This window comes from Hyposmocoma kahamanoa, unplaced genomic scaffold, assembly GCF_003589595.1.
Source record: "Hyposmocoma kahamanoa isolate Upper Pololo Valley unplaced genomic scaffold, ASM358959v1 99879, whole genome shotgun sequence".
Lineage (NCBI taxonomy): Eukaryota > Metazoa > Arthropoda > Insecta > Lepidoptera > Cosmopterigidae > Hyposmocoma > Hyposmocoma kahamanoa.
In genome coordinates, this window is record NW_020656077.1 from 784,058 (window position 1) to 807,420 (window position 23,363).

Here is a 23,363-nt window from a genome sequence, read left to right on the forward strand (position 1 = left end):
TTCACTTAAACTGACCTATTAATTTCCTACATTAACAGGAACCTAAAATCAAAGAAGTAGAACGATAAAAAGAAAATAGAATACGTGTGTCCGGCCAGAAATAAAGCAGAACCAGAAGAAAAAATTAATTGACAGCGTGCCTAACTGGCATTTTTCATCATTGGCGTCATAAATTTACTTCAGAAACTAAAAGCTTAATTGTTCATTTCATTCATTGTCTCGACATGCCGGCATAATGTCCACCGAGTAAAACGGGATTTTTTCCTATTCGTGTAGTACTGCGTTGTTTGTGTATTGTTTTTATTCGATATTAACCTTTGTGATAATGCTGTGGTTTGCACACCCTATTAGCATCAATAGCTATTATGAATTCCGTCAATTTGAACGCACCTTATTTGGAGATACCTAAATATTAAAACGGAATATTGCCTTTTTAAGGTTCGTACAATGTACTAAACTGATATTATTATTATTATTCATAGTAATGAAGTAGTTTTGAAGATTGTGGTAATTAAGATAGATAAGATATTAGGTATGCTTGATCGTGATTTTTACTGATTTTCTTTTATTCCTTCATGTAAAATCAACCAATGGTAACCCAGAGATGGACGAAGGTCTCCTAATTTCGCCAGAAAGTTCGGTGCTGTTCCTCCCTCATTCGGAGCGTCGTTTCGACGTTGTAAGATTTTGCTGGTGGGTGTCTCACGACGCTACTACTTCAGCCATTAGTCCGACTCGGAAAAAACCAACCCACAACAGCAACTTCAGCTTAATAATGGTGCGATCTTTGTCGGTGTGTCACATTTTTCACTGAATTTTCTCGTTTCACCTTTTGTCCGGCACAGAGTAGGCAACTTAGCGCACCGAACAACTTTCAATAGAAAACTGACAAAGTTCTCAAGATCCATGTTTTAGTTCACGCTTTGGTTCACGACCAAGGTTTTCAGACACTGTGTAAACGACTACGAGAAGACAACGGAGTTGGTCGAGAGCTGAACAACCAAAATAATTATTTGGCTTAATCATAGTTCCGTTACTTCGACGTTCATGATATCGGCATTATGCTAAGTTCAATAACCTATGAGTGTTGATGAAATTTGTGATGTCTTTCCTTGATTTTTGTAGATTTCCCAATTACCACGATGTCCCTCATATTTATTAATAGAAACTAATAAGTGTCTACGCATAAGAAGCTAAAGAAACGTAGTGTAGAGTCCTAACCAATGAAGATCAGTCTGCTTGCGTAGACCGTGGTGTATGTATTATGTATCTGGGTACAATGTAGGTGTGGAAAATTTACCTACCCACTATGGGACGCTAAATCAGAAGTCTTTTTTGGACACTTTACTGCCTTAACGTGAACTGCTGTATCGTCAATTTTCAATAAACAAATTTCACATGACGATCCATTTACGTCATTTATACAGGTTTTATCCGTTTTTTATATACCTTAATACGGGTCACAGATGCGTGAATAGGTGAAGTATAATTAAAAAATTTAAGTTTTTGTCCGTAGAACATCAGCAACGCGATGGGGATAATATTCACTGCATTTCTAGCAATAGTTATGGCTCCATGCGTTATTCAAAGGATATGTACTGCAAAACCTAACCATCCACCATCCAGCGTCTGCATACATCGTTTGGACCAAAGGTATTGTAAATTGGAGTAAAGGAAAAACGGTGTTATTACTCGTCGCTCCTACCTGCATAATTCCACTTAACGTAACTTTCTATAAATTGAAAAAGACATCATTAGGTAGTCACCACACTTATCGACACGAAATCGCATTAAGTCGGTCAGAAAAAATTATAAGTCCATGTAATACGAGCGAAAGCGAAAGCGAAACTCGCAACGTTGTTGCATTTATTTTATAATACTCAGTGACGGCACGAACAATCACGACGTGTCTGATGGTAAGCGACACGCCTGTCCGTAACACACCGTGAGACATAAGTTGACAAGTCCCATGTGCCTATAATTTCACCAGCACCCTTACGCTTCGCAACCGAATCGCAGCAATCCTCACATTACTGCTTGGCGGCAGAAATAAGTAAGGTGGCAGTACTTCTGTGGAAGAACTCTTTCACAAGGAGCTCTGCTACTGCTAACTTTTCCCGCCATGAGTGCGTCGACGCGGACCGCAATCGTATGGAGGTGTGCGCAAAGTGCGCACTCTCTGGTAGCGACTATTGGAGGAGATTTTTTCGTTGCGTGGTAGCCGCCATGCTGAGCAGCGGGAAATCGTGAGAGGCTGATATTATTTTTTCATTACACGGGCTCAACCGTCTGGGGCGATGGATCAAGCGAGCCGACCCTCCCCTCTTTAACTCGGAAACTGCTACTAATGCACGGGCATAAAGCCTTTTCAGATCGGCTTAATGCGATTCCGCGTTAATAAGTGTGTTCGACCATTTTCTATAAGTGAATAAAACTGGCACGGCGATTCTATTGTGCGCATTTTCTTGAAATATTTTCAATACCAACATAATAGAGCAGTTCAAAATACTATTGTACTGCATCGTAACTGGACGAAACACCATTACTTTCTCAGTGAATTGAGTCTTTCTAACTCAATTCTTATGCAGTAGACTTGTTAGTTGACGAACAATGGGCCTACATTACTGACTTACCTAATCATTCTTAGAATAATTATCAATATAAATAGTTTAATAATTGTTGCGGACTGTATAAATGTGGTTCGGGTGGGTGCTATTATATATATAATTAGACCGACGGAAGTGTACCATTTACACGACAATATACAGTTACTAGGAAAACAGAAATAATAGCGACAATAACAAAGAAAAAAGCGCCTGAAACAAGTATAGAATATAGAAATAAATAAATATAGAATTTAAATCTAAAACTAAAATTGCTAAAAAAACTATATTAAATAAATGTGCAAAGAAACTTTGTAGCGACTGCTGTAATTCGCCACAATCACAAATCACATTTGCTTCACAAATCACGTCGCGCTGCACTAACGTGTTCCTTAATAAAAATACTAATACTTACTGAAGTTACATAAAAAAACCTCAAAAGTTTTTGGAAATACTTCTGTTTGCCATTTTTTATTGAAATAGATTAACGGAAAGTGGGTGCTTGGCAAAACTGGCAAATAAATGTAATTCCACGAACTTTTGAGTCGATTTTTTATAAACAAGTTGTAATTATTTTCAATCTCGTTGTGTGTCGATAGTGTCAATGGCACCATTTTGTACGTTTGGCATTCTGTTAAAAGTAGTGGCTTGCCTGAGGCTAGCCAGTTGTTATTCAACTGCCATAGCAATTTTTTGGTACTCTGCTCGTCAGTGACGTAGACTACTGATTATGTGACATAAAATATATACATTTTGTTTGAAGACTAAATTGCTGATTAAAAAGAGAGAAAGTACTAGGAAGGGAAAAGAATAAAACTAGAAATTAAGTTATGCATAGTAATTTCCATGATAGTTTTATTAAGGCAACATCGATCGTTAGTGATTGAATGAACGAATGCCATCACTGCCATTGCACTGACCATCGATTAGTAACCAGAAATAGAGACGAAATCTCATTTAATTTGTTTGAAAACTATTCTGCTAAATGCAAACACAACTGCGCTCCGATTGGCCAGATCGAATTCAAAACAATTGACGGGTGTCGTCAATTGTTTCACTTCAAATTGACCAGTTTAACTTGAGCTTTGCTATAATGGACGAAAATTGCAAAATTACATATCGATGAAATGTGATTCCGTTTGTTTTGTAATTAAATGATTTGCTGTTTTTCCCACACCACGGAACAACTTAATTTTTATATGAGAGATTGTAATACTGATATTGTCTTTATTAACAATAAATACAGAATATTTTTGGAATATACGGAGACGTAAACACAGGTTAGTTGTTGGCGCTGTACTATTTCAGTTTTCTAATTTATGATTTCAGCGCAAACAAGAGTTGATATTTAAAAGTGATATAAGGCCCATTAAAGGTCTATATATACACATATATTTTGTATGAACTCGTTCACACATGTCCGTGTCCGGGCCGAGGCCGGGACGGGCCCGCAATTCATACAAACTAGCACGCTCCGTCCACGTCCCGGGCACGGCCCTGATGTGTGTGGATAGTCCTTTACCTGATTGCCAGTGTTGCCAGGGATGGGTGGCTTATTTCGTCTCTATTTCTAGTTATATACCCGACGCCACTGGCACACCATTGAAACTGCCAGTAACTAGCAACCAGCAACTAGATTTTAGCAGAATAACAAATATAGTCATAATTGCAATATCGTTTTAGTAGAGTCTCAGTGGAATTACTATGACCAGTGGTTTTATTTATTCCAGAAAATCAGCAAACTTGTGCCAGGGGGCCTACCACAACCTCTTAAAACAATATTGCTTTAACCTTATATTGACTTTTCGTACCATAACGCGCTTAAAGTAAGCTTATTGTATTATTAAAACTATGATGTTTTATTGGCAGCTTTGTGACTATTCATTCAATCAGTTCGTACTATGACGCGACTTTAACATAAAGTAATATTACTCTTATGTCAAATTTAGTAATCTTAAAATAGGTACACGGATGCAATGGAAACAATATTATTTTCAGTTTTATTGTCTTAATATTGATTTGTAATGATTAAAAGTTAGGTTGAACTTATTTATTTACATATATCTCTTCAATATTTTGTTTATTTTTTATTTAATAGCACATAGTAAATAATTTTTAACTTATTTATTTACATAATGTATCTCTTCAATATTTTGTTTATTTTTTATTTAATAGCACATAGTAAATAATTTTTCGTTAAATAAATTTACGCTATGTTTATTTCGTAAAATTATAACAGCGCCATTTACATTCTCCTTGGTGAAACCAACAGGTGACACTACACTATAGTTCCGAATTCACAACGTGGCTATCAAAACTCAGCTTGTTTTATTTATTTTTCGTCATGAAAATGCGGAATAATTATAGAAAACAACGTAATTAATAAATAATAGATTTTATTATTACATACTTTTCTTTTTTTAACAGTCAAAATTCTATGAATGAAAATAACATTAGGTACTTAAACATTATACTACGATAAGACGATTCGGAACATCAAATAATCTCAGTAGAGAGTATAAAAAAAAGCGACCTCAAAAGTACGTGGAATTACGTCTATTTGCTAAGTTTTATTGATATATCCCCTAGTTCGCCACTATACAGGACTTGAGATAATAAAAATAGGCTCTCACTACGACACTACTCAAAGTATACTGAGAGAAATACGCCTTGAATTGGAAAAATAGCAAAATCAACCATTAAAGTAACTGCTCCTAAATTAATGTTAGGCGCTATTTATGAAAATGAATCTTCATGCGTGAACAGCCACCCTTCGAGATGGATGATTTTCTTCAAAATTAAATGGGACCACAATGGAAGTACCCCCTTTCCAACAAAAAAAGAAGCATGAAAATCGGTTCACAAATACCGGAGTTATCGCGTAACATACATACAAAAAAAAGAACATACAGTCGAATTGAGAACCTCCTCCTTTTTTGAAGTCGGTTAAAAAGAAAGAGATGGTATTATACAGTTCATATAACGTTATTTCTTTCCTACCTTTAGTAAGGAACAGTCAATATTGGGAAATCATTCGTTCTTTCAGTCACTTTAACCATAATACATTATTTGGTTGATACTAAATAATAATAATGATGAGGTTTGTCATGATACGAAAATGAGTAATATTACAATAAGCTTACTTTATGCTTACTTTGAAATAAGATTGTTTTTGGAAAGGTTATGGTAGGCCACCAGGAACCTGGACTCAGGAACTCGACCTTATTAAGGGTCGTATTCCAGAACTCTACTCAATGCTCAAGTCAGGACTTGAGCAGACTTGAGTATGATTTCAAGCACTGGAAATACGACCCTAATGGCAAGGACTTGAGTATGATTTTCAGTGCTCACTGCAATAGTCAAGTCCTGACTTGAGTATTGAGTAGAGTTCTGGAATACGACCCTAAATGTAGACTCACCGAATTTGGACTCATAGGATTGGTCTTTACAAGTAGTTGGTAGACACATAGTGATCAAAATCTGATGATGGAGCAGGAACGTAGTTGGTGACAGGATGTTAGGTTTGTCAAATGTATAGTACCTACCTACTGTTTAGATTCATTAGAATGGTCTACCTGAGTGACCGTTGGGCCCATCGCACTGCTATTGTAATAGTGTTGTAACTCAAAATATGTGAAATTCGAATTTTGCTATTGCTGAACGTAAAATTTGAATCTCTACACGTCAATACAACAGCCGTAACAATAAAAAGATATCTACTTAACTCAATATGAAACAAAGTTTTTGTGACCTAGTTCTGAATAAAACAATCCTTACTCAAAAATATGAAATTATGTTTTCCCTTTCATTTTCAAATACATTTGACGAATAGGAAATTGTTTACATGTCTGCAATAAACTTTAACCTATACATACAATTTTAATCATCTTTCAGGAGAAGTGAGTAAATTGTTTTTCATCGATTCTGAAAAAGTACACTTTTAATACGCTAAATGAATACGCTAATACGCGTTAATTTTAATACGCTATTGCATTAACAGTGCAATATGGTGACTAGGGCCTAACCGTGGAGCAGGAACGTGTGTGGACACATGAACTCAGCGTTAGAGCGTTTGCCCACTGCGTCCGATTCGTATCTGGAGGTCTACTTTCATTCTCTGTCCGACATACGCCCGAAACAATTTCTGTATAATCAGTAATACTCAAATAAGTAATACTCGACCAAATTCAAAAACGCATGTTACGACGTCTTTTAATTTAGAAAAATATTGCTTATTTTACAGCAACTATTTCAGACGGATGTCTTGTTTTGGACGGATGTCTTGTTTTGGACGGATGTTCGGACGGAGAACGAGAGTACAGGGCTTGGAGGTCTACTCTCGATCTCCGTCCGAAACAATTACTGCCTAATAAACAATACTTGACCAAATGAAAAGAATGAGAAGAATATTACTTATTTGACAGTAATTGTTTCGGACGGATTGTTTCGGAGATCGAGAGTAGACCCCCGGTTCCGTACCCGAGAAATGACAGTCCGAAATATCACAGGGATCATATCTTCGAATCGGACTTAGTGCACAAGCGACATCCGAAGTGGATCCGAGTTTTCTAGATTTGTATCGTATCGGATTAGGAACGAATACGAATCGGATGTAGTGCGCAAATGCTATTATTATAAATAGACTTACCGAGTTTGAGTCCTAAAGGGAATCGCTATGTAAACAAAATACGGGGTCAATATTTTTGAAAAAGAAAACCAGTGAACTAGTATCAAGTATTAACTATACTCCAGCCAAATTCGATGTAGACTGTTTAATAACAAAACGTTGCTAGGCAACCACTGACGGCACAGGAAAACAACATTTTTTCAATGCTCCTTTAATTGGAATTTAAATAGGTAAATAGGTAATTGGGTTGCGTAGAAGTAATACTTACCTAGCCAATTATTATTAAGTTTACAAAATAAGTAAATAAAAACAAGACGGTAGGTATCACATATTATATCATCCAGCATCTATCTCCGATTCTGAACTTGAATAACCACCAGAACTGGAATGTTTGTAATCTCTCCCTTCAAATTTAAAAGTCACTAGGGATGACACAGTTTTCCAAATACACACATCAAAAGTGTCTAGGGATCAAGTGAATATTTTTGAAATATAAATTATTTAAGCAATATTTACCAAATCCAGTCTTCCAGGACGACTTCTTACTTTAATGCTTATGTTTTATTTAACCGCTTACCCCTATATTTAATTAAAATAAACTAAAATTGATGTTTTTGCAAATTGTGGGAAAAAACTCAAATTAACGGCGTCAATTAAATGACAAAAAAATGGCGAAAATGATGATTTTGCTCATTTTTATTGTAAAGATAAGAAAATTAATAATCTGTATTTCCACCATTAACACGAATCACACAATTACAGCGATTTGGCATGTTTAAGATGAGTTCATCAAAACCACTTTGAGGAATGGCCGCCCATGTGTTTTGTAACAAGTCAAAATATTGTTGTAGAGTATGTACGGTATGCATACTCGGCACAGCTCTTCTTTGAAGCATATCCCATGCGTGCTCAATTGGATTGAGGTCTGGCGATTGAACAGGCCATGGCAGAACGTTGATACGAGCTTCGGCAAGAATGCGTGTTACGACTCTAGCCGTGTGTGGACGTGCGTTGTGCAAAGGGATGATAACATCTGAAACAATCCTCTCTGCGTAAACTTGAGCATTGAGGTTACCCCTGATCCAAATGAGATCGGTTCTTCCGCCGATCCAAATACCGGCCCATATCATTATTGTTCCCCCACCATATGGATGAACTTCCTGACAATATCTCAAACTTTCATGACGTCCAGATGTTTTCCAAACTCGAGTACGTCTTGTATCCGGTCTCATACCGAAGCGGGATTCATCCGAAAAGCACACATAGCGCCAGTCTTCTTCCTCCCAGTTTCTGTGTTCGCGAGCCCATCGTAAACGGGTCCTGCGATTGCAGGGTGCAATAGGTGGAACTCTGAGCGGCCTTCGGGATCGCAGACCCACTTCACGTAAACGATTTCGGATTGTTTGATCGCTTATTAGCAAGCCTGAGGAGCTGTGGAGCCTCGTAACCAACATCATGGCGGTCATGGTACGATTCCGTCGAGCAGTATTTTGGATATACCGGTCCTGTCTGCGAGTCGTGATGCGAGATCGTCCTCCAATGTCGCTGGGCCACGCTGTCCGTCATGCGATAGCGCGTCCAGAGGCGACTTATGACGCTCTGTGTAGTGTTAAGAGTGAAAGCCACAGCACGTTGCCTGGAACCAGCTTCCAACATTCCGACGGCTCGCATCATCACTTCTCGGGTTAAATGATGTCGTCTCTCCATAATAATGTAAATTGTTTCGGTTCCGATGCAGATATTGTAACGATTTTGTCAAAACGCTATAACTCATTTTTATACAAAACCACATTGACAATCGATTTTCTTCTTATTATCGAATTTTAAACAATATTCCTTATTTAAATGTTAAAACTCACTAAAAAGTATCAATAGCGATGCAAAAAAGTTAATATAATTAACCCTAATTGCAGCAATACTCTTAAACGTACTTGATCCCTAGACACTTTTGATGTGTGTAGTTAAATAATGGTCTTTTTTATGTCATTTTTAGGTGATTTGAAATTTCTGTTGAACAGTATTTATTATAAACATGATTTCAAGATTTAGTATTATCCATAATCTACTTGAATTGGGGGGAAAATATTGAAATTGTTGTAACTGTGAAAGAGTCTGAGATGAAAATCCTAAAAATGTTACGTTTTTGTTTGTTGACATTTTTTGTACATCGTATTTAGCCTGAGTATAGTTAAATTGCTTCGATATAAGTATGTTAGCATTTTGGATTGACACCTATTTAACAATTTGAAATAATTCAAAAATAATAATAAATTATTATTAACTTTTAGAGTTTATCTTTTGTGTCGGGGGTTTTTACAATTTTAATTTGTTATTTCATTTTAATTACTTTGGCTACAACAACACAACATGTACAGATTTAATTTTATACTTACCTAACTTTAAATTCAATGTGTGCCATTTACAATAATACAATCCGTATTCCAAGTGTGCAATAGCACACTTGATGAATTCCAGAACTACCATTACAAACATGAAGTGACTTAATAAAGTAATCCTTAGTAAGTAATAATAATTGATAAGTAGTAAGCAATAATAGTTCTGGAATTCATCAAACAATATAAGAAACTAGAGCTCTACTGTGACTCGGCCCTATTAGTTTACCGTAGACTGCATTTATGTTGATGCATAACAGGGTTGTTGCGAATATCAGGATCAGCAGATAAACAGCATAACTTTAAATAACCGCATCCGCATCAGCATCCGTATTCATCGATGCTGATATTGATTGCGGATGTTCGAGTTGTGACATGACCTAAAAACACGCTAGAATAATTTACAAACCTTCCAGAAACAGACTGTTGTTTCTAAGATATAACATTGATAAAATTCATAGATATTACGAAATATTGAAATAATATTTTATTACAATACCAAAGAAAATAGAAAGCTTTTTCACGTAGACAGATTCCGTAAGGATGTAAATTTTTCAAATGATATACAATCATATCAAACCATAATATAAAATCAGCATCGGCTGACGTGTAAAAAACCCATATCAGCAACAACACTGCTGCATAATCAAGTCCCAGTACACTGACGTCCTATTGGCGTGTGTGTACCCACCTTGTCCATATGTTCACGTTCCATCGTTTTCGACAATGCGCTTACATATTTTTTTTTTATATTTACGATTGAAATTATCTGGGACTGAGGTTGACGCATTTTATTCGCGTCATAATAATAACATCATAGATTTATAACAATGAAAGAGGATTGTCTTTTAGAGCCTGTTCAGCAGATTACATCAACTTACACATAAGTATATGGTTATAGGTTGTAGAGCAGATGTCTAAAATACGTAGATGGTTTTCAGATCGAATCAAGGAGAACAAGATATTTTGGTCTCTAGATTTTGGTATTTAGGTGGTATACATAACATCACTCGCAAACCCGCGTTACCTCACTCCTCTGCTTATAAACTGCTTATATTTAATAAAATATATTGTTATTTTTCCAGGAAATTTTGCGTTTAATGATCGTATTGTTGAAATAACAATTAAATAATAAATCTTCAGTTGTGCTTCGTATATAGAAAAGCAATAATAAATGACAATCTAGTTATAGGAACCTAAATATAAATACTCTTACGTAAGTATGTAGTGTTTGCACTATTCATTACATATGAACTATGTGAATCACTTTTCGTCTCATTATTGCAGATGTTAATATTGAGGTATAATGATTTTGATGAAAAATTAACAACTAAACATTTGACTTCTGCATTTTTAACAATTGCTGTCCGAATCTAAATAAAACTACTCAAACGTTGCTGAACTGTTGACAAATGTTATGGATCTGTCAAATTTTAGGTAAGTGTTGAAAAAAATCATCATCAACCCTTTTATACATCCCACTTCTGGGCACGAGTCTCCTCCCAAGCGAGGGTTTAGGCCATAGTCCGCAACGCTGACCCGATGCGGGTTGGGGACTTCACACGTTATTCGAGGGTTGTAAACCTTCTTCGACGTCCAGGTTTTAACAAGATTTTTTTTAAATAACAACAAGTGACGGGACGAACAAGTCGTGCGTCTGATGCTAAGCTACAAGCCTGCCCCTAACAGTTGCAGTGCCACTCAGAACTTTAAGTCGCGAAGATCTGAGGGGCACTGAGACATGAGTTGACAAGTCCCATGTGCCTGTAATTTCACCAGCACCCTTACCCTTCAAAACCGGAACTCAGTACGGTGGCAGTACTTCCCTGGACGAAGGGCTCTTTCACAAGGAGCTCTACTGCTAATAAACGAGATGTTTTCCTTCACCGAAAAGGTCATGGTAAATTTGATATTAAATTTCGCACATGAATTCCGAGAAACTCAGAAGTGGGAGCCTCGATTCGAACCAATAATCTACCATGGCTTCAAGTGATGAAAAATATTACCTAGTAATTAAGGTTTTAGTCCTGTAAATAAATAGATGAGACAATGGTTGCAAATATTTGGCGAGTGATCCATCCAATGATGTTGTGAATTTGCGTCCGCTGTATATTTCCAAAACAAACACCTGCATTGTCCATTTCAAAATATTCCGCCGCTACCAAGATAACTGGATATCTCGCTTCTTTTCCTTTTCAGGTGTTTCATAACTCCTGTTAATGCTACATTAATACTTGAAAAGATATCAATAAATTTTAGATCAGATTTTATTATAGTAATGTTTTTATTAAGTAAACTCCGGAGGTTCCTTGGAATAAAATTAATTAAGTAGGAATATGCTAAGTATGTAAAAATAGTCAATGGCTTTATGAATTAAAAAGAAATTGGCGATTAAAATATCAAAAGCTAGCGAGTTGTAAAGAATCGCCAGTGTATCGTGGTAGGTGGGCGTGACTCAAGCTAGGATGCGCCCGCTAATAAATCACAGATCTCACCGGAGCGCACGCGATTGGAGGTGCTGCATCGGCTGCAAGTGGTTGCGTTGTTGCTGCTCTTGTTCTTACGCGACAGACTAATAAAATATTAATGATGACTTGGTTGTTAGCCTTCGTGATGCTCGGCGCTTTTGGAGGAGTTTATCAGGTGATTATTTTCAATGCACTCTTTATTACAATCGATTTTCCATCCAAGTACTTAACAATGTTGTTTATGATTAATTACTTCTGTTATTAATGGGAAACTGGTATTTTATTTTTCAGACTACAACAGGATGCAAGAACTGCATCGTAAGTGTCAAGTCATTCTCTCATTATTTTCAACTTAAATGATTACGAATTGACTTCAAGTGTCACTTTGATTTTTTTTATAGGCAATGGGAAAGGAGGAAAAGGCTATGTTCCGTGCCCACTCGGACGCATGCTTAACGCACTCCGGAGTTGATCTCAAGCTTGTAGAGTTACTCCTGAATGGAGAACTTGTTGATGATCAAGCGCTCAAAAGCCATGTCTACTGCGTCCTTCTTAAATGCAAAATGATCAGCAAAGACGGAAAACTCCAGAAAGCGGCAATACTGGGCAAAATGGCTAACAGAGCAGACGGAAAGAATGATACCAAGGTATGTGTATTTAGTAGCAATAGAGCTTCTTGTGAAAGAGTTCGTCCAGAGAAGTGCTGCCACCTTGCCGATTTCTGCGGCCAAACAGTAATGTGAGCATTACTGTGTACCGGTTTTGAAGGGTAAGGGTGCTGGTGAAATTACGGCACATGGGACTGGTCAACTTATGTCTCAAGGTGACGGGCGCAGTGGCAGTGTCGGATCTTTGCGATGTAAAGCTCTGAGTGACACTGTAACTGTCATGGACAGGCGTGTAGCTTACCTTCAGGCGCGTGACTTGTTCGTCCCGTCACTTGACATTATAAAAAAAATGTGTAACGGAAGGTTCAGCAACACACAAATTTATTTAAACATTGAAAATTGCAAAAATATAATAAGAGGTGTGATAAGCGAAACACCGGGGGAAGTCGGGCATGAGACCTTAACTCGTAATGTAATATAGCATTATAGTCTCTCAGCCGATAAAACAAACAAACAACTCAGTTTAAACCATTTTAAAGACATATCGCTACGATACTCCAAATCCAAAAGTCGAAAATATGTGCCTATACTATTTTCGGTGCTTGTGGGTGTCAATCTATCCCCGGTGTTCCTCTTACCCCACCTGCCCCTTCCATACTTATTATTATATTAACTGCCTCCGTGGCCGAACGGTTACCATGCTGGACTGCCATGCAGAAGTCCCAGGTTCGATTCCCGGGTCGAAGAAATTTGTATGGCTCTAACTTTAATTTCTCTCGTGAGTTTGAGTGTAATTTGTGATTGTCTATCTATGTGTCCATGGCACCCGCGACACAGGGTCTCTCTAGTGCGGGGCTATTTTAAGTGTGTGCGTTATTATTATTATGGCAATGGTAATGGTAAATGGTAGTTGTCAAAATTATATGAAAAGAAAGTTACGGGTACATGGACAAACGTTAACGACTATCAATTACTGACCTATCTAATTGTTCCTAGTTCGTGAACTAAAAGCTAAATTACCTGTTATGGGATTCAATTAATTTCAAAAACTTATTTTTTAGTGTTTTAAATTTAAATTTTACCACGATCGCCAACCCGCCAATTCCCTTAATTGATTTTTGAACAATTTTTGTTCAGTGTGTCAAAGTAGGGTAACTTTGGGCTGGGTACCTGTTAATTAAAAAAATGTCCAAAAGTTAGAAGTACGTGCACCATACACATGCTGCGTCAACTGTTTTAACACTTTCTTTTACGCATACACATAGCCCCGCACTAGGGAAACCCTGTATCGCGGGTGCCCTGGACATTCGCATAGACAACCACAAATTACACCCAAACTCACCAGAGAAATATAGGCCATACAAATATTTCTCCCGGCCCGGGAATCGCACCCGGGACTACTGCGTGGCCGTTCGGCATGGTAACCGTTCGGCCGCAGAGGTAGTTTTTTGTACTTTATTAGCAGTAGAGCTCCTTGTGAAAGAGTTCGTCCAGGGAAGTACTGCCACCTTATCTATTTCGTCAAGCAGTAACGTCAGCATTACTGTGTTCCGGTTTTGAAGAGTAAGGGTGCTGGTGAAATAACAGGCACATGGGACTTGTCAACTTATGTCTCAAGGTGACGGGCGCAGTGGCAGTGCCCCTCAGATCTTTGCGACTTCAAGCTCTGAGTGGCACTGCAACCGTTGTGGACAGGCGTGTAGCTTACTATCAGGCGCAGAACTTGTTCGTTGTACTTGATATTATAAAAAATAAAACTTTCTCATTTTTAAAACAACGTTAGTCCAATTTTAATGTTTCGCCAATGATTTTTCAGAGTACTGACCAGCTATTCGAGAATAATACGTACCTGAATTCAAATGGCGAATAATACCTCGACACCGCACTTTTGCTCTTAAAACTTTAATAGGCTTTTCGGATTTCATTTTATTCATTTGCGCCACAATAAATTGAAAATAGAACAATATAACTAAAGAAAATAACAAAACAATAACAAAATGATGCTAAACTTTCGATCGATATAAAAGATACATATATATTGTTAATCTGTGTCCAAGGAGTATCAACGTATATACGTGTTACGCTCTGTGTAGTAGTTTTTAAGTGGCATCTTGATAAGCGAACAAAACATTGGATAATGTAAAAACAGTAACATTTTGAATAAAAACGCAGAACGCAGGATGCTTCCAGTGATGCGATGCGAAGACTTGTACGTACGAAATACAGATCTACACACGCAGCAAAACTTATTTATCTCTGAAGAATAGAAAAGTAATTTATGAACTTTGCAGGCATTGGAGAGCTGCGCCAACCAGTCCGGAGACACTCCTGAGGACATGGCGTGGAATCTGTTCCGGTGCGGTTATGACAAAAAAGCTTTACTCTTCAACTACATGCCCACCGTTAGTGATGGCAAGGGCGACTCGGAGAACACGTCCAATTAATCATTAATGTTATTCAGCCTATTCATTAAAATATAGCGAAAAGATAAAAATTCAACCTGTTAAAGTCGGATTTACATTTGTGTCTGTCATTGTAGAAGTGGTGTAAGTCCATATTTAAAAAAACATATAATGGTATCACATTTCATCATATCCTGCATTATAAACAAATTATTATACCTTCGATTTGTTTAACAATGAAAAATTTAAAACACTGAATGAACACTTGCATTTTTTTCCTACTCATTAATTTGCAAAAAGATCGTTGTTTAAAAATTTTATTACAAAGAGATAATTTACTTTTACAATGAACGACACATCGTGACGCGTCACAACGATGTCGGTTCCAAACACACAACACAAGCCGTCTTACGGCACACTAATATAAATCTAACCATATTAAATGTATGAAACCGATACCGTTCTGAAATGTCAAGACACGACACGTCAGACAAATGTAAATCCGGCTTAGCTAAAATTCGCAAACCCACCTAGCACACAAAATATGTAACACCATTTCTCACTAATAACTGGTAACCAATAAAATATCGTGGTATCATTTTCGTGTGAATTACATTGTTAAATCTCTGCTAATAACGAATAAATACGTCGTTGCGGCGACATGAATACACTATTTTACTCACATCAATAAAATTGTTTTTCTTCATCAAATCGCCTATTATTGGACTATAGTTCTAATTATTTAGAACACTCCAACACGCGGTACAATGGTATCTTTACCAAACAAATTCTGTAGTTATTGTTTATAAAATAATACCTATATTTCCATGATTCAACGTCCTGCAAATTGAGGTACTTTCACGGAAATAGTTTTGAACATAACAGATGCCAAGTTAAATTTTGCCCTATGTAAAAAAGCAGTATAAACTAGCATCGCGCAAAGGTACCAGTTCACGGTCCAAAATTGTTCAGTCTCTAAGGAAGTTATCAATGTACTCCACGGTATCATCCGCAAACATGACCTAAAATTAAAATTGTTAAGAGACAGAAGGGGGTATGGTCCTGAACTTTACAGTTACAAAATGCTATATTGAGGATGACGTAGGTCAGCTGATGTTAAAGATCTAACCTAAGTCTGTTCAGATTTAAATTTTAACCTAAAACATCCTTCGTTTTCAATCAACACAAAGCTGCCACAGTGAAAGCACTTTTTTAAACTGTATCTATATGTTGGCGATGCGATCTGATTTGTTTGTGTCCTATAAGTTTTGTAAGAACAGCGGGCATCTGAAGTACACAGATTATACAAATAAGGTCCACTTAATACATACATACACCAGCACATTTAACGAAACACTGGTAAAGTCCGCAAAATAATGCAGTTTTTTGTCGTGGTCGTTTATTACATTTTTTATTTTTTGGTTTAATTTTAAAATAAAACGGAAAGTACTGTTGCCCGTCTTACTAGTGCAGTGGTAGTATAGCTGGTAACCACAGATTTAGTGAACCTACATACTAAATCTATGCTGGTAACGGTACGGGCAACAAAGGAAATTAGTTGACTGTAATTTTTTTCATTTATATTTTTTTTTATTTCCTATATTAATACCAATGTTTTCCATTGGTCAGATTGATGGTCAGACTGGTTTGGCTACTGGGATTTGTTTTTCCTATTACCACAGGTTTGTTTGAGGGTATCGAGTTTCGTTTTACTTTCTTGTACATTTCGTAACCTTATTTTTTTATTTATTAAACTTTGATTATTAAATCAAATTGCTTAACACTGTAATCAATGTTAAACATGATGAATGTTTTAAATTTTCAGTGTACCGAATCGTAGTCGTTTACATAAAGTGCATTTTTTAAATTTGGTTCAAAGAGTTTATGCTTTGAATCAAATAAAAAAGTGCACTTTGAGTAATTTCGATTTATTTAATATAGGCATCACATGTCACATTTGTATTTTTTAATATAGTGAAAGACTTACCGAAGTTGATGTTAACTTAATTGCTACTATATATTTAATTCTTATGTAATTAAAAGTAAACCTTACCGTATTATGTTCTCATTTTTTTGTGCTGATTTAACAGTGCCGGTGTTGTGTTGAGTGTGGTATACTTTTTTTTAATGATTCCAAGTAACTTGACGAAAACGTCGTGAGCCTGGTGTTGAGCGAACGCCTGCCCGTAGCCGTTGCAGTGCCACTCAGAACTTTAAATCGCAAAGATCTGAGGGCACTGTTACTGCACGCGTCACCCTGAGACATAAGTTAACAATACTGCTTGGCGACAGAAATAGGTAGGGTTGCTGTACTTCCCTCCACGAACTCTTTTACTTTTTTCACTCTTGAACTTCTTTTAGGAGCTGTATTGCTATAAATAAATTTATAATGTGTTATATACCATAAAGATACATGATTTTTTGTCACATTTGGTCAGTTCGATTCCCAGATGAGGCAAGCTACTTTTTAAGTCTTTGAATTGAAGCAAAGTATTCTATCTACAATATCTAAATTAATGTCCCTCCGTGTCTCATAGCCGTGGGACAACGTACTGCAACGTAAAGCACTACGTACTAGTACGCCGCTTAAGACCGCCGACGACATGACTGACCGATCACAAATCTTCTTTTAATTAAATGGCCTTTATTTCAGATCCCACATTACAATATTTAGTAGAAAACTGAAGATTTTGTTTGTACAGATCGAAGTCTGAGCCTCTGCAAATGGTGTGAGTACCTCCTCAGGGAGAAAAATGGTTGTTACGATGTTTGTATTGATACGCTCATTGATCCGAATTGTTATGCCGCATATAAAATTTCTATTGTTTTTACAAACCCTAGGAACAGTCTGTTCTCCGAGTATTTACATTATGTTCTGACCGCAATGGCTTATGAAATTTAGCCCTGTTTCACTTCCCTAATAAACTATTACGAAACCACACTACTCCTTTGTTGCAAACACAGAAACGTAAACAATTTTTTTTAAATTTCTGTGGTTGCAAATGTGGTTCATTTTTGTGCATGTGTTCATGTGAATTTTACTTTTGTAGGAACGGGTGTTATTCTAAACAATTTGAAATTTATTTTTTGTGCAAGAAGAACATATTAAAATACTTCAGTGGCCCTGTTTCAACACATTAATAAAGATAAAACATATTTCATTTAACATTTGTAATTTCAAGCAATACATAGTTGGAACATTAATACGATGAATTATATGAAATTTTTCAAAAAGCGACCACAAACCAAAAACGATAACAGTTGGACTAAATCAAGAAAAACACGCGGCATTGGTTGCAGTTTATTCCAGTTGTGTCTTGGTTGCACGTGTACGAGCGAAAACATTGAATATGAATGGTAAAATCAAACACTTTTCCATTTAAGGTACATAAAACTGAAAAGAAAAACAAATCGCGAACGGTGTAATAAGTAATATAAGTGATAGCCAGAAGTATCAGCGAATTCTACGTACCTAATCAATGTTTTTTTTACTCTTTATTTATTTAGGGACTTTGATCGTTACTGGGAGGCTCCACTCGATCTCCGTCCGACATCCGTCCGAAACAATACTGTCAAATAAGTAATATTCGACAAAATTAAAAGACAAGTATCCAGTATGAAGCTTCATTCGCATCACGCGTCTTTTCATTTGGTCAAGTATTGCTTATTTGGCAGTAATTGTTTCGGACGGAGATCGAGAGTAGACCCCCTGAACATGTCAGCCCCGTTAGAAAAACAATGCCTCAAGAAAACACTTTATAAAATCCAGACAGATAATCAAATCAATCAAAGATTTATTCGCATTTTATATCTTTTCGCATTTTTAATATTTTTAGAACATTTAATATATTCTATAGCAAATTATACAAAATTGTAGGCTCCTGTACATTTATTCGCAAAGCATATACTTTCTATATATGTAACACTACGTAACCAAAAATGTATACAAAATCTCCGCAAAATGAATGATACGTACCTAAACATTAACTTTCGCTATGTACTATCATCTTTTAATTAACAAAAGCGTTTAGAAATGTGCCGCCTAAAGACCTTTGCCTAAAGTACGAATATGAATTTTACAGTAGGTACCTGTCGAATTATTTATTTATTTAATTGCGCCGTGGTTAGCACAAAGAAATATATCGTATAAACATTGATATTTTATTTACATAAAATATACCATATTGTAATTTGTAAATTTACTTAACGTTAAACTGAAGCTGAGTGTGAATCGTATCGAATACTTGTCGTCCACTTTTGAATAAACGATATATAATATAATAAACATCAAATATTAGGTAAATAATGACGTGTTTGAAAATGCGTAATCGCATGGGTAACACAAAAGATCGTTCACCGCTTAAGTAGCAATTTACATTGCCGTGTAACCATAGCATAATGAACCTATGTCAATTGTGCAACATGCAAACTAAATACTAACCAAAAAACAGGTTGCGCGTCTTACAAAGAATTTTCGCGCTGCTGTCTCGGGAATTCCCGCAGCCACATATCGTATCTTGTTTGTACGTTACGCAATTGATATAAATTTCATTATACTGTGCACAATTTACAAAATACGGTTCCATTTCGTTCCATCATGATGTACATAGTAGAGGTATAAGGGACCCAAATAGACTGGACTACAGTAATAAACCCAGATTGTGTGTGAGTGCTTATTACAAAAATCAATGCAATGTGTGCCCTAATTTATAATGCTCTACCAAAAGACACTAAAACGTTATCTACAAATAATTGTTTAGAAGTCGATGGGTATGGCTTAGAGACAAAAAATGTTTCAAAGTGATTGTTAACATAAAATTAGTTTTTATATTTAATAGTTTAACATTGATAGTTAGTTATTTTGTTGTTATTCATCATGTCCAATGATAGTGCCATAATTAAATTAATATTAAATAAAATTTTGCATGCCTCATCCGGTACACATATATCGCATTGCTAATACAATAGTGTATTAACTCAAAATGTGAATTTATTCAGTATAGCTGAAAAACGAATTACTCAGGTCCCGTGAAAGATTATTATAATTTATGTATAAGTTAAAATTTATTAGACATCTGAACAATTTCGTACTTGCCAAATAGAAGTATATTTAAAAATAAGTGAAAAGTAATTTTATATTTTTGAGTAAGGACTGTTTTGTCCTGAACTAGCTCATAAAACGTTTGTCTATTTCTGGGTTAAGTATATATATTTTAATGGTTTCTTACAATATTTTAATAACAATTTTAATGATATGTAGAGAAAGAAATTTTACGTTCAGAAATGGTATAATCTTGAATTTCACATTTTTGAGTTACAACACTATTGTAATAGTAGTGCGATATGTTCTATTATACTATGTTCCATTTTTCGTTCACCATGTTTATAAGCAAATTTCATTTCATTTCCGCGTTTATGTAAATTGGGCGTAACTTGCATGCCATTCGTAGGAGTGTATTGTTAGTCATCTATAGAAGATGGATATACTGACATATCATGGAGAGTGTGCGAGGGAAATTTCAGCCTTGCCCTTTTCTTCATTGGGAGACTAGATATTCCAACGATTCGCAGGAAGCGTTTCGCTTCCACATTTATAATAGCGAACGATTAACGGAGTAGAATTCCTTGCCTGTAGACTTGTTGCCCGAACGGTGTAACTGGCGAGATTGAACAGGCATTATTTTGGGATCGTCGACCGCATCGTCACTATCCATCCATAAATGCGCACAAAAAATATATACAGGGTTATTTTAAAAAACTTCTAATAACCTCTCAGCACTATATTACTAACATCATAAATAACTTTTATTCCATCACTTTTGACAAACATAATAAATTTACTATAACTAAACTTTTGTTACTATCTGACACCTTTTAGATCCAGTATGTGGTAGTAAAGTAGAAAGTTAAAACGTGCAAGAGTCCTCCCCCACCATCCCTACCCGCGTTCTTGCGTTTTGCACAGAGTTATCACCGTAAAATTTTATGAATTATAAAAAGTCATGGGAAAAAAGTTGTTGTTTTGTTGTTGGAAATTTAGTCCTACGAGGTTATTAGCATTTTATAAATAACCAGGAATATTACATAACAATAATATTAAGTGTATATATTTCAGTATTGACGAATATCTGGAATAAAAACTGTCCGTTATCGTACGCCAATGGAATTGAAAGGAGACCAGAAGCTGCTGCCGTTCATTTTATTTCGCTGTAGTTTGATATAATTATTATGTACTCAATTTTGAAAATAAAATTTTCGATATAAGCAGATCTCACAATTGTTTCGTTATTTCTGATTATTATTCCTACCCAAATGTAAAAAGTGTAATATGTGTATATTATATAATTGTAGCCTTATTTAAATAAAGAACAAAATTGATTACCCAAATTAAATCAAATCATGAATCCCCCAGGGGATCGTAGCAGGGGATTCAAATGGACGGAGGGAAATAATTGGCAATACGTACTGACACAACAATGTTAAATAAGACCTTATACACGTGCGTACACAATAAATTATTTGATTTGATTTGATTATTTACACATAGGGTGTTAGTGAAGTGTATCACATAAATTGGTAATTTACAAAAAAAGTTTAGGTTTACTTTAGGGTACTAGGTGTAGCCTTTGTATGCCGCAAGGTGGATCACATTGATTCAAAATTCATTCTTGTAGCAGAAATACATAGGTAAGGTGGCAGTATTTCCCTGGACGAACTCTTTCACAAGAAGCTGTACTGCTAATAACTTTTCTTGACTGTAGGGAGAGATCTTTCGTTGCCCAGCGTGGTAGCCGCCATGCTGAGCAGCGAGGAATCGTGAGAGGCTGAAATTATTTTTTCATTGCACGGTTTCAACCATCGGGGGATGGGTCAAGCGAGCCGACCCCTCTCTCTTTAACGCAGGAACCCTAGTGGCCGGGGGCGTCGTATTGGTAAATCTTAATTGTTTTTATTACCTATTTCTGCCGCCAAGCAGTTATGTAAGCATTACTGGGTTTCGGTTTGGGAGGGTAAGGAGGCTGGTGACAGGCACGTGGGACTTATCAACTTATGCCTGGGAGACGGGCACAGTGGCAGTGCCCCTATGATCTTTGCGATTTAAAGCTCTAAGTGGCACTGCAACTGCAATGGATAGGCGTGTCGCTACCCTCAGGTGCAGGACTTGTTTGTCCTGTCAGTTGGTACTATAAAAAAAGTATACCTTGGGTGCACCCCACGGAAGAAAAAACAATGGAAGTGCTTTCGATTACTATCAGAACCGATGTCGCCAAAAACTCACACATTCATGATTTGAAACACTACAAAATCTTGATTATACCCGTAGAGGGCTAGTCCGACATAACCTTTGAGCCTCCCCAGGCTCGAAGGTATTCATAAAGCATTTCCCACACAAACAAAAAAGGTCCAATAAACTTAAAATAATCCATAGCCTTTTTGGAAGTATTTCATCATCACTTATCTCCTAAAAATAAAATACCTCCTCAGAAAGATCCACCTAGTCATCTTTAAAAATTCCTACACTTCCTAATGTCTATCAAAGTACACAAAGTAGGTTCTTATACATATACGGTTAGTCATGATGTGAATAAGAAGTAATGTAGGTACCTTTGCATGTCTACAACGATATTAAAGATTTCAACTTCAACGTAATTGTAACGATTTATGAGTAGGTATTCTTATAACAGTGTCTCGTTACTTTTTTATCATCATATTATAAGTAATTGTCCACCGTGACCTGAATGTTGCTTTGTGGCTTTTGTTATTTTCTGAAGCTAAACAAAATTATAACGGGGTAACCTTTTAACGAATATACGAATATAATTAAATATCTAAATTATACAAACAATAATACATACCTACACATTTCTCTTCACGCAACAGCAACATACAAATTCACATTGAATTGAAACGATTGTCTGAAAAAATAAAATGTTTCACTATAATAATAAAAAAAATAAAAGAATTCAATTTAACGTGAATGTTTTTCACTTCAACGTGTTAAAGACTTTAATTACAAAAATCGTAGTAAAAAATTCAAACATATCAGTAAAAATTATTGTCTATTGTATAAGGATTTTCGATAAATATTTATCATCGTAAATTGACATCACTATATTCGAGTCTAGAAATTTCTATGGAGACAAAAAGAAAACATTGAATAATAATAGAATTAAAAATGCAAATAACCGGCGGTATATTATACCACTGGTTTACAATTTTTGTTTTCAGTCTATTTTTCACATGCTAGAACCGCTACAACCT

The 23,363-nt window shown here is 36.0% G+C and overlaps 1 protein-coding gene across 1 annotated transcript; it reads left to right on the plus strand.

Annotated features, from left to right (window-relative positions):
- Positions 1-205: 205 nt before the first annotated feature.
- On the plus strand, positions 206-15,805 carry LOC113239406. Its single transcript, XM_026476405.1, has 8 exons — positions 206-438; positions 1,517-1,653; positions 10,709-10,839; positions 10,911-11,060; positions 11,823-12,266; positions 12,383-12,409; positions 12,493-12,738; positions 14,991-15,805. The coding sequence occupies exons 5-8, from the start codon at positions 12,210-12,212 to the stop codon at positions 15,141-15,143; spliced, it is 483 nt and encodes a 160-aa protein (XP_026332190.1). The 5' UTR covers positions 206-438; positions 1,517-1,653; positions 10,709-10,839; positions 10,911-11,060; positions 11,823-12,209; the 3' UTR covers positions 15,144-15,805.
- Positions 15,806-23,363: the final 7,558 nt, after the last annotated feature.